The sequence below is a fragment of the Dicentrarchus labrax genome, unplaced genomic scaffold, assembly GCF_905237075.1.
Source record: "Dicentrarchus labrax unplaced genomic scaffold, dlabrax2021, whole genome shotgun sequence".
NCBI classification, from domain to species: domain Eukaryota; kingdom Metazoa; phylum Chordata; class Actinopteri; family Moronidae; genus Dicentrarchus; species Dicentrarchus labrax.
The window spans coordinates 24,116,915-24,128,100 of record NW_026136713.1 but is presented as its reverse complement, the minus strand read 5'-3'; the positions used below and the strand labels follow the sequence as shown (position 1 = coordinate 24,128,100).

The 11,186-nt window shown below is 44.7% G+C and overlaps 3 protein-coding genes across 8 annotated transcripts; 1 reads left to right on the top strand and 2 right to left on the bottom strand.

Annotated features, from left to right (window-relative positions):
- Positions 1–1,231: 1,231 nt before the first annotated feature.
- Positions 1,232–5,880, top strand: LOC127374549 (monocarboxylate transporter 9-like). Of its 6 annotated transcripts, none has more exons than XM_051420009.1 (9): positions 1,232–1,448; positions 2,349–2,616; positions 2,810–2,953; positions 3,330–3,425; positions 3,522–3,837; positions 3,915–3,994; positions 4,100–4,322; positions 4,413–4,585; positions 4,707–5,026. In XM_051420009.1, the coding sequence occupies exons 2-9, from the start codon at positions 2,394–2,396 to the stop codon at positions 4,781–4,783; spliced, it is 1,332 nt and encodes a 443-aa protein (XP_051275969.1). In that variant the 5' UTR covers positions 1,232–1,448; positions 2,349–2,393; the 3' UTR covers positions 4,784–5,026. The 6 variants fall into 6 exon arrangements, with proteins under 6 accessions (XP_051275969.1, XP_051275966.1, XP_051275967.1 ...); XM_051420006.1 differs by having other exon boundaries at positions 1,234–1,416; positions 2,352–2,616; positions 4,413–4,581; positions 4,707–5,880; XM_051420007.1 differs by having other exon boundaries at positions 1,234–1,416; positions 4,413–4,581; positions 4,707–5,880.
- A 751-nt stretch (positions 5,881–6,631) lies between these two features.
- LOC127374642 (myeloid protein 1-like) lies at positions 6,632–8,465 on the bottom strand. The gene is made up of 4 exons (XM_051420210.1): positions 8,299–8,465; positions 7,997–8,108; positions 6,938–7,092; positions 6,632–6,852 (listed from the first exon to the last, which is right to left on the bottom strand). Exons 1-4 carry the CDS (start codon positions 8,327–8,329, stop codon positions 6,686–6,688), a joined length of 465 nt encoding a protein of 154 aa, XP_051276170.1. The 5' UTR covers positions 8,330–8,465; the 3' UTR covers positions 6,632–6,685.
- A 545-nt stretch (positions 8,466–9,010) lies between these two features.
- LOC127374643 (leukocyte cell-derived chemotaxin-2) lies at positions 9,011–10,882 on the bottom strand. The gene is made up of 4 exons (XM_051420211.1): positions 10,717–10,882; positions 10,415–10,526; positions 9,591–9,742; positions 9,011–9,254 (listed from the first exon to the last, which is right to left on the bottom strand). The coding sequence occupies exons 1-4, from the start codon at positions 10,745–10,747 to the stop codon at positions 9,088–9,090; spliced, it is 462 nt and encodes a 153-aa protein (XP_051276171.1). The 5' UTR covers positions 10,748–10,882; the 3' UTR covers positions 9,011–9,087.
- Between the last annotated feature and the right edge of the window lie 304 nt (positions 10,883–11,186).

Here is an 11,186-nt window from a genome sequence, read left to right as displayed (position 1 = left end):
TAACTATTTTAACTACTGATACTGTAACTACTGTTACTAACTACTGATACTGTAACTACTGTAACTATTGTAACTAACTAACTATTGCAACTAACTGTAACTACTGTAACTAACTACTGATACTGTAATTACTGTAACTACTGATACTGTAACTACTGATACTGTAACTATTTAACTACTGATACTGTAACTACTGTTACTAACTACTGATACTGTAACTACTGTAACTATTGTAACTAACTAACTATTGCAACTAACTGTAACTACTGTAACTAACTACTGATACTGTAATTACTGTAACTACTGATACTGTAACTACTGATACTGTAACTATTGTAACTACTGATACTGTAACTACTGTTACTAACTACTGATACTGTAACTACTGTAACTACTGATACTGTAACTACTGATACTGTAACTGTAACTATTGCAACTAACTGTAACTACTGTAACTAACTACTGATACTGTAACTACTGTAACTACTGATACTGTAACTACTGATACTGTAACTGTAACTATTGCAACTAACTGTAACTACTGTAACTGTAACTACTGATACTGTAACTACTGTAACTACTGATACTGTAACTGTAACTATTGTAACTAACTGTAACTACTGTAACTACTGATACTGTAACTGTAACTACTGATACTGTAACTACTGTAACTGTAACTACTGTAACTATAGTAACTAACTGTAACTACTGTAACTAACTACTGATACTGTAACTACTGTAACTATTGTAACTGTAACTACTGATACTGTAACTACTGTAACTGTAACTACTGTAACTATAGTAACTAACTGTAACTACTGTAACTAACTACTGATACTGTAACTACTGTAACTATTGTAACTGTAACTACTGATACTGTAACTACTGTAACTATTGTAACTGTAACTACTGTAACTGTAACTACTGTAACTATTGTAACTGTAACTACTGTAAGTATTGTAACTGTAACTACTGTAAGTATTGTAACTGTAACTACTGATACTGTAACTACTGTAACTATTGTAACTACTGTGTACTTTTACTGCAGTATCTTGAATGAAGGACTTTTATTTGTAATGGAGTATTTTTACATTGTAGTACTTTTACTTGAGTAAACTGTGAGAACTTTTTCCTCCTCCAACCGTCCGCGAACAGAGCGGAAACGCGCGCGCAGCAGGAGCGCGGCGGTGCGGCTGCGGCTCGAGGAGGTCTCGCTCAGCAGAGAGACCGGCAGGAACAGCTTCAAACCGGTTTCTGTGGCACAAAGACCGCTTCCTGTAGCGGTTCAGTCAGTCACAGGGCAGCAGCAGCCACAGGAGGAGCAGCAGGAGGAGCAGCGGCAGGAGGAGGAGGATGGCGGACACGGTGGAGCTCTGAAGACGCCGAGCGGAGGAGCGCAGATGGAGAAAGTTTGAGGTTTGTCGGCGGCGGACGGAGCGCAGCGGCAGGTAGAGCTCACCGTGCGTGTGTGCGTGCGTGTGAAGAGAGAGAGAGAGAGAGAGAGAGAGAGAGAGGACAAAGACTGAGGGACACTGAGGGTTGGACAGGGAACAGAAACCAGTGCACAGTGGGGGGAGCAACAACCTCCGTCACAGCTGATGACGGCAGAGGCTGTATGACATCATGATGATGTCATGATTAAAGTAAAGATGCTGCACGTGGCCCGCTCGAGTAATCGATTACTGTCCGAGGAGCAGTAAAAGTACACAGTAGTTACAGTAGTTACAGTATCAGTAGTTACAGTTACAGTATCAATAGTTACAGTTACAGTAGTTACAGTTACAGTTACAGTAATTACAGTTACTGTATCAGTAGTTACAGTTACTGTATCAGTAATTACAGTTACAGTAGTTACCGTTACAGTATCAGTAGTTACAGTTACAGTAGTTACAGTTACAGTTACAGTAGTTACAGTTACAGTATCAGTAGTTACAGTTACAGTAGTTACAGTAGTTACAGTTACAGTATCAATAGTTACAGTATCAGTAGTTACAGTATCAGTAGTTACAGTAGTTACAGTATACAGTAGTTTTCAGTCGTTACGTAGTTACAGTAGTTACAGTTACAGTATCAGTAGTTACAGTTACAGTAGTAAAATAGTAGTTACAGTAGTTACAGTTACAGTATCAGTAGTTACAGTTACAGTAGTTACAGTTACAGTATCAGTAGTTACAGTTACAGTAGTTACAGTAGTTACAGTATCAATAGTTACAGTTACAGTAGTTACAGTATCAATAGTTACAGTTACAATAGTTACAGTATCAGTAGTTACAGTTACAATAGTTACAGTTACAGTATCAGTAGTTACAGTTACAGTAGTTACAGTTACCTTCCTCTCTCCTTCCCAGCAGACCGCTCACCTTGCTTCCTGCCGTGTCACCCATCCTTACACCATGTCCCCCCTGGGCCCCGGCCCCGAGGCTGCCCGGCCCCCGGCCCTCGATGGCGGGTGGGGCTGGGCGGTCGTGGCCTGTAGCTTCCTGGCTCTGCTGCTGGGGTACGGCTCTCCTCAGTCGGTGGGGGTCCTCTACCCCGAGTGGCTGCTCGCCTTCGGGGAGGGGAAGGCCACGACGGCCTGGGTGGGCTCACTGGTGGTGGGAGTCGGACTCATAGTGGGTGAGGATCCCTCCCTCTCTTCTTCTTCTCCTCCCTTTTTAAACCCTCACTTCCTTCACTGTTTATTTAATAAACTGTTAATAAAAGTTAAATTAAAGTTATTTTCTGTATGTTTTTGCCCCCGCAGGAATATTAAAGTTTGTATAAATCTTTTTTTACAGTGTTGACCCCCTCACCCTCTCTCCCCCTCCAGGTCCCATCTGCAGTGTCTGTGTGGTGAATTTCGGGGCTCGGCCCGTCACCGTCTTCAGCGGCGTGATGGTGGCGGGGGGGTTGATGCTCAGTGCCTTCGCTCCCAACGTCCCCTTCCTCATCTTCTCCTTCGGCATCGTGGTCGGTAAGGCCGCCGCTCTCGTTCTGGTCTCGGCCTCGTGGTGCCAGTGAATTAATCGCAGTTGGTGGTTTCTGGTCCTGGTGTGAGCGTTATTTCAGTCTCAGGCTGCACTCGGCCTGCTGGGAAGGCGGGAACCTCTGTTTGTTCAGCTGTGCGTCGTAAAGAGCAGACAGGGTTGTACTCAGCAGCTGCTACGGTGTCCTGAGAGGATCACACTGCATTGTTAGAACCTCAGGGTGGTGAGGGCGGTTTGAGAGCCGGTTCGGTGCCTAATCCTGAACCAGTTCAGGAGTCTTAGAGGACACTTTCCATCAGTCCAACATTAGCAGAGAGAGTTGGACACAGAGGTCAGACTGATTGTGTCCTCTGTGTGTCTCAGGTGTCGGTGTGGGTCTGCTGTACACCGCCACCCTCACCATCACCTGTCTGTACTTTGAGAAGAAGAGAGGCCTGGCGCTGGGGATAGTGACCACAGGTACGTCTGCCACACGTCCTGTCTGCAGGTAACGTCCATCCAGTCAGACTCACACTGAATGACCTCCTCACCTGTCTGTCTGTCTCCGGCGCTCAGGTACGAGTGTGGGTGGCTTCCTGTACTCGGCGCTGCAGAGCGAGCTCATCGAGCGGTTTGGTCTGGACGGCTGCCTGCTCGTCGTCGGAGCGCTGGCGCTCAACGTGGTGGCGTGTGCCGGCCCCATGCGACCGTTAACCCCGCCCAAATACTACCTCAAACAGCGCGCCGCCATCTTAGAGCGGCGGCTTCAAGAAGAGGAAGAAAAGCCTTCAGCCAAAGATCCAGTTATCGCCATGGAAACCAGGGGGAGGAGCTTATTCAGCTGTTCGGCCTTCGTCAGGATGATTAAGATGAAGATGAGACGTTATTCCCAGTGAGTGAAATAAATGAAACAAGAAAAAACTGATTCTCGATGATAATAAGTTTAAATTTCTCCTCTGTTCTCCTCAGATGTTTGTCCTCCATGTTGTCTGTCCTTCAGGACAGAGTCCTCATGGCGCTCTGCGTCTCTCTCTTCCTCTTCAGCGTAGGTCAGTCTCTCTGCTCTTCTTCTTCTGGTGTTGTTCTTCAAACTGACCTCTAACATGAGGAGTCGTCACCAGCTGAACCTCCTCACCTGTAACCTCCTCCCGCAGGTAACTTCCCCCCTCAGATCTTCCTGGAGGACCTGGCTCGGAGCTCCGGGATGACGGAGGGCGTCGCCTCCATCTCCCTGGTCTCCCTCAACGCCATCGGGGCCGGTGTGGGTAAACTGGGGCTGGGTGTCATGGCCGACGTGCCGCGGGTCGACAGCGTCCTCCTGTATGCTCTGACGGTGGGAGTCGGCGGGTTGGGAGTTCTGCTCATCCCCCTCGCCAGGTGAGACCCTGAGGACAGGTATCAGTAGGACAGTAGATTGTAATAAATACGTACAATTATATTATAATAACTCTTTCAATAACGTTTCAGCTCGTACCTGGACCTCCAGGTGCTGTCGGTGGTCCTGGGCTTCCTGAGCGGGAACTGGACTCTGATACCGTACGTCACCAGTCAGGTGGTCGGTGTGGAGAAGCTCGCCGAGGCTCACGGGATCCTCATGTTCTTCGGAGGCGCCGGACTCACGCTGGGTCCTCCTGTCGTAGGTAAAGCCTCATATACTCTGCAGCTACACAGCGTCAGTAATCAATACCCACATTATTAAAGCAATGATAATAATAAAGACGCTGCCGTTACCATAGTAACTGCCTGTTTCCTGTCTAGCAGCCTCTCATTGGCTCCTGTGTGTCTGCAGGTTGTTTCTACGACTTCACTCAGTCCTACAATGTCGCCTTCTACCTTAGCGGCGGCTGCATGATGGTCGGCAGCGTCGTCCTCTTCCTCGTCGCTGTCCTACCACGAACAGATACTCCTCCTCCTCCTCTTCCGCCTCCTGACACCGAGCTCATCAGCTGCACCGTTACCACGCCAACAGACGCTACCTCACCTGACACCTGAACAAATCTGGACCCTGATCCGGACGATGACTTAATGTTTACAGGAAGGAATTTTTTACTGGATTCTGAAAGAATAAAACCAGAACAGAGTCTGATTGGTCCTCTCAGTGGACGCTTCCACAGGTCTGGAAAATACTTGAAAGTGCTTGAATTGATCAGAATCTCTGAGTTTGACCACCCAACAGTCGAGTTTCAAACAAATACGCAGCCGATCTGAGGGGTACAATGCATTAAAATGGAGATAATTTCCAGGTTTCCAGCTGTATGAAGCTCTGTGACTGCGAACAGACGCAGTTAGGTGCCAAATAAAGAGAAACCAGAGTGAGTGGAAGTGATTTGTATCAATGTGGGATGACTGACAATCAGAACGGAAGAACAGTGCTTAGAAAACATTGGTGAAACTACAGATATTTAATGTGGCCACACAGAGATAAAACAAATATACTGAGGCCACATTTTCACTAATTAATATAAAGTGTGAACGAACTCAGTAGCATTTCGAGCACTCAGTGTAGTAAAACGTGGCCAGAATCAATATTTTTTTCTCCATCACAATGAAGCAATATTTTTGGCGGCTTTAAAAATTCCCTCATGTTGGTGAAATTAAAGGTTGAAACATTTCTGAGGTCCTTTGGTGCTAATTAAAAGGAAATTCTGGTTTATATACAGTTTGATTTTATTCTTGTTTTTCTGGATCTTTTGTATTTTTACAGTTTTTATTCATCTTACTGAAAACTTGTTTTTTGTAAGTTTGTTTTTATGATTGTTTTGTATTGTTATGTGTATGCTGTTTTGTTTTTTTTAATGAAAAATATGTTCATATGACAGAAAAGAAAAAGATGGAAATGCACTTTAACTCTGAACATATTTTAGTTTGTTTAAAGGGTTAGAAAGAGTTTCACTAATTACATTTTCTTAAATAAAAACAAACAGTTTATATGTTATGAAGTTGTTTTAAGTCTCTTCAAAGCCACCAGATTCCATTCATAAAAACTGTTTTACCTTTTTCTGCCTCCATCGGTTAGCTTGCTATTGTGTGACTTTGCTGTTTTAACCAGTTACTTCTCGCAACAGTAATTTAATTACTTACCATTTACTGTAGTGATGACAAAAATGTTAAAAATTAAACATATTAGCATTTTGAATTCAAATAAAATCTCCTGGAATCAAACTCCATTTAAGAAATATAACATTTGAACAATTCCTAGATACAGGGCATAGGTCAATGCTGTAGATACAGGTCAGTGGTCAGTGTTTTTGGCCCTGATTGCTGACTGCAGTATATACCCTCTGAGAAGAATATAATTAGTTGTTTGAAGATATAAAAAGGGGAATTCAGCTGCTACATCCAAATATTCTGGATTCATTTTTGTACAGTGGGATGAAGTGGAGACAGCCATCTTTATACGTTGATGTTTAGTAGACAGGAGGACCTACTTTATAGCTACATTAGCTAACTAGCACTACTTTCTAACTGTATACAGTGATTTTAGTAGAACTGGATCAGGTTTTATGGAGGAAATATTTCCTGGTTTAACCTCTGACGTCCTACCGCTGCTCAGCTTCAACTCTCTGAGATTTACAGTTTCCTGATGGACAGATCTATACAGAAAAATCTATACACCCAATCAATATCTATGATAATTCCCTTCTGCCTGTTTTTACAGGAAATATGTAAACATGAGGAAACAAACAGCTCTTCAATGACTTTAATGAGAACAGATGTTTACAGAGGTCCTTGTCAGTTGGTCAGAAGTACGGTGTTGGGTCGCTCCTGTTGCACATCTGGACGTGGATGTGTGAGATGATTCCTGGGAAAACCGTCTGCATGGGCAGCATGACGCCGATCCTCTGCCCCTTCCTCACTGAGCCAGAGGTTCGGTCCGGATTCACAGGGAACAGCTTGAAACACAGACCTGCAGACACATAAACACCACGATCAATGCCACGATTAATACCACGATCAACGCCACGGTTAATATAATAAGTGTGTTGACCAACCCTCTCCTCTCAGGCTGATGCCGTTGTTGAGGACCGCCTTGTCGGGGTCGGTGAAGGGGGTGATGGTGTTTCCGTGGAGCGTCACATCAAATGGAGCGTAGACGATCGATCCGTCGTTGCACTCGATGTCCAGACCTTTGTGCTCTCTGCTCCCCCTGAAACACAGCAGACAACATATAAAAAGTGGGTTTCACGTCATGACTGACAGCTGAGCCGTACTCGCATTGAGTTGGCTTATGGTCGGGACCTTGACGCCACAGCGCCGACCCCGATCACGACTGCACAGACTCTGGCTCCGAATGGAGGAAGATTGCAACACACGTATCATTCTGCACACTGCAAAAGCCCCAACATACTGCTCATTTTAAAACAACCACAAAGAGACAACAAACAACCACAAAGAGACAAAAACAACCACAAAGACACAACAAACAACCACAAAGAGACAACAAACAACCACAAAGGACAAAAACAACCACAAAGACACAACAAACGACCCAAAGAGACAACAAACAACCACAAAGAGACAAAAACAACCACAAAGACACAACAAACAACCACAAAGAGACAAAAACAACCACAAAGAGACAAAAACAACCACAAAGACACAACAAACAACCACAAAGAGACAACAAACAACCACAAAGAGACAAAACAACCACAAAGACACAACAAACAACCACAAGAGACAACAAACAACCACAAAGAGACAAAAACAACCACAAAGACACAACAAACGACCACAAAGAGACAAAAACAACCACAAAGAGACAAAAACAACCACAAAGACACAACAAACAACCACAAAGAGACAAAAACAACCACAAAGAGACAACAAACAACCACAAAGAGACAAAAACAACCACAAAGACACAACAAACATGGTGGACTGTGTAGAAGAGGACCTGCTCCCTCTGTGAATATTATAATAAAGTGACACACTGGAGCTTTAATCCTGGTCTGATGTGGGTCTTTAATATTTACTTTGTGAGGGCAGAAGAAGAGACAGAAACACTGAGTCCTACATTTCCCACACTGCACCTGAACGGCTCTCCTTACCGCGGGGCTCCGTAGCGTCCCTGTCCCCAGCGGTCCGACGTCCTCCTGCTGTTGGCTGAGTTTCCATTGCAGAGCTGACCGAACTTCACACCGTCACACACACACAGCACAGCTGCACACAGACAGTTCATTTACTGATAATCAATCAATGTATTGATCTCAAACAGCTCCAGTCTCAATGCTGCATGTATTGAACAGCGGGGAGAAGAAGCTGAACTCTCCCTCTGATCTCAGTCAACCAGCTGTTAAACATCAACAATGAAGCTTTAGAATGGAACAGAGAACAATATTCAGTTTCTCACCCAACAAAACCACGACACGCCTCATCTTCATCTTCAGCGTCTGATCCAGAGCGAGTTCCTGCTGTCACACTGAGGCTCCACTTTATACTCGCTGATGGTCCTCTGTCCTCACAGTGGGACGGACAGACAGACGCTGTTTACCTGTCCTCACCTCTCTGACCTCACACACACAGGAGTTTTCAGTATTTCACAATAAGAGTCTGTCCAGTCTGTCAATACAGGATCATTATCATTCATAAAGATTGTTTGTGTGTAAGAGCAGGATTTCTGTGTTCATGTCAGTGTGTTTATATCCTGTTTGATGCAAATAAACCTCCCACGTGGAGTGAAACCGTCAGTTCCTCCCCTCTGTGAGTCTGTCACTCTGTCTGGGGTTCCTTCTGTGGGAGTTTTTGCTCTTTCAGTCATTAATCAAAGTGCACGAGGCTTAGTGAGCCAGCCAGGAGTCAAACCTGGAGTCTGATCCGTTCATGTCAGCTGTAAGGGGGGTGGGGGGGGTGTTTATACAACTGACCCCTTTAAATGATATTAAATATTAAAGTTGTGCATAATTAAGGGGGCGTGGTTTCTTTGAGTGGCAGGTGGGTGTCGTCATACACTGTTTTCTTTATAAAAGTTTAGGGGGCGTCACAGAGACGTTGGTCAGTGGGAACCTGTGCACATACACACTTATTATACACACCTGATGATGATAAAAGACTCACAACACAAGTTCTCTTTACAGTTTATTTGTTTGTAGCAGAGGACTCTACTGAGGACAGATGTTTACAGAGGTCCTCAGTGAGTTGGTCAGAAGTACGGTGTGGGGTCGCTCTTGTCACACATCTGGACGTGGACGTGGGAGGTGATTCCTTCGTAAACCGTCTGCATGGGCAGCATGACGCCGATCCTTTCCCCCTTCCTCACTGAGCCAGAGGTTTGGTCCGGCTGAACGTAGAACAGCTTGAAACACAGACCTGCAGGAACCGAACCTTTACTTCAGTACAAATACCACACAGTACCAACACTCTGCGGCTCCAGTTAGCTAACGGGATGGCTAGTAGAAAGCTATTGTTAGCATTGTACCGCTACATCATTTATTGTTGTCTAAAACACCATTTGTCAGAATACATCAGTTAGCATCATGGATGACTTCCCCAGCTAACGTTAGAGAACTAATATAAGCACTCAGATAGGATTTTACTAGCAGAGGAAGTGGCTACGTTACAACCCGTTCACTCACTGCTCATAAACATCTGACTCCTGGAAGCTTTAAGTACAGTAACAGGTTTAACAGAAGTGTGTGCACCGACCCTCTCCTCTCAGGTTGATGCCGTTGTTGATGGCGGCCTTCTTGGGGTCGGTGTAGACGATGACGTTCCCATGGAGCGTCACATCAAACGGAGCGTAGACGATCGATCCGTCGCTGCACCTGATGTCCAGACCTTTGTGCTCTCTGCTCCCCCTGAAACATATCCAGCTGTTAACAGCTGCCTCACACATTATTACTCATTCAAATCAACATGAATTAACCCAAATCACAACTGTTCACAGTTATGCTCCACTTGAGCATCATTTTTCAAATTAAAGTTGTTTTTTATTTATTTTGATCTGATGAGAACCAAAAAACACCTCTTAAATGCATTAATTCAGTTCTTATTGTCATATAAACACAAACTTAAAGGTCCAGCGAGACCACAAAGAGACAACAAACAACCACAAAGAAACAACAAACGACCACAGAGACAACAAACAACCACAAAGAGACAACAAACAACCACAAAGAGACAACAAACAACCACAAAGACACAACAAACGACCACAAAGAGACAACAAACAACCACAAAGAGACAACAAACAACCACAAGGAGACAAAAACAACCACAAAGACACAACAAACAACCACAAAGAGACAAAAACAACCACAAAGAGACAAAAACGACCAGAAGGACAACAAACATGGCGGACTGTGTAGAAGAGGACCCGCTCCCTCTGTGAATATTATAATAAAGTGACACACTGGAGCTTTAATCCTGGTCTGATGTGGGTCTTTAATATTTACTTTGTGAGGGCAGAAGAAGAGACAGAAACACTGAGTCCTACATTTCCCACAATGCACCTGAACGGCTCTCCTTACCGCGGGGCTCCGTAGCGTCCCTGTCCCCAGCGGTCCGACGTCCTCCTGCTGTTGGCTGAGTTTCCATTGCAGAGCTGACCGAACTTCACACCGTCACACACACACAGCACAGCTGCACACAGACAGTTCATTTACTGATAATCAATCAATGTATTGATCTCAAACAGCTCCAGTCTCAATGCTGCATGTATTGAACAGCGGGGAGAAGAAGCTGAACTCTCCCTCTGATCTCAGTCAACCAGCTGTTAAACATCAACAATGAAGCTTTAGAATGGAACAGAGAACAATATTCAGTTTCTCACCCAACAAAACCACGACACGCCTCATCTTCATCTTCAGCGTCTGATCCAGAGCGAGTTCCTGCTGTCACACTGAGGCTCCACTTTATACTCGCTGATGGTCCTCTGTCCTCACAGTGGGACGGACAGACAGACGCTGTTTACCTGTCCTCACCTCTCTGACCTCACACACACAGGAGTTTTCAGTATTTCACAATAAGAGTCAGTGTGGAGCAACAGCAAACAGCAGCTGTTTGTCCTCCGCTCACCTCTGTGTATGTGAGTGAGAGTGTGTGTGTGTGTGTGTCTCTAGTTGGGCGTTTGAGTCCTGTTGTTGTTCCACTAGTCCTAACACCCTACTGTCTGTCTGTCTGTCTGTGACATCTTTTTCTTCACGTCTGTCACATCAGTCCTGATGTTGGGAAGCTGTGTAATGATGCTAATTAATAATAATAATAATAATAATAATAATAATAATACCTTGTTGCTGCTGT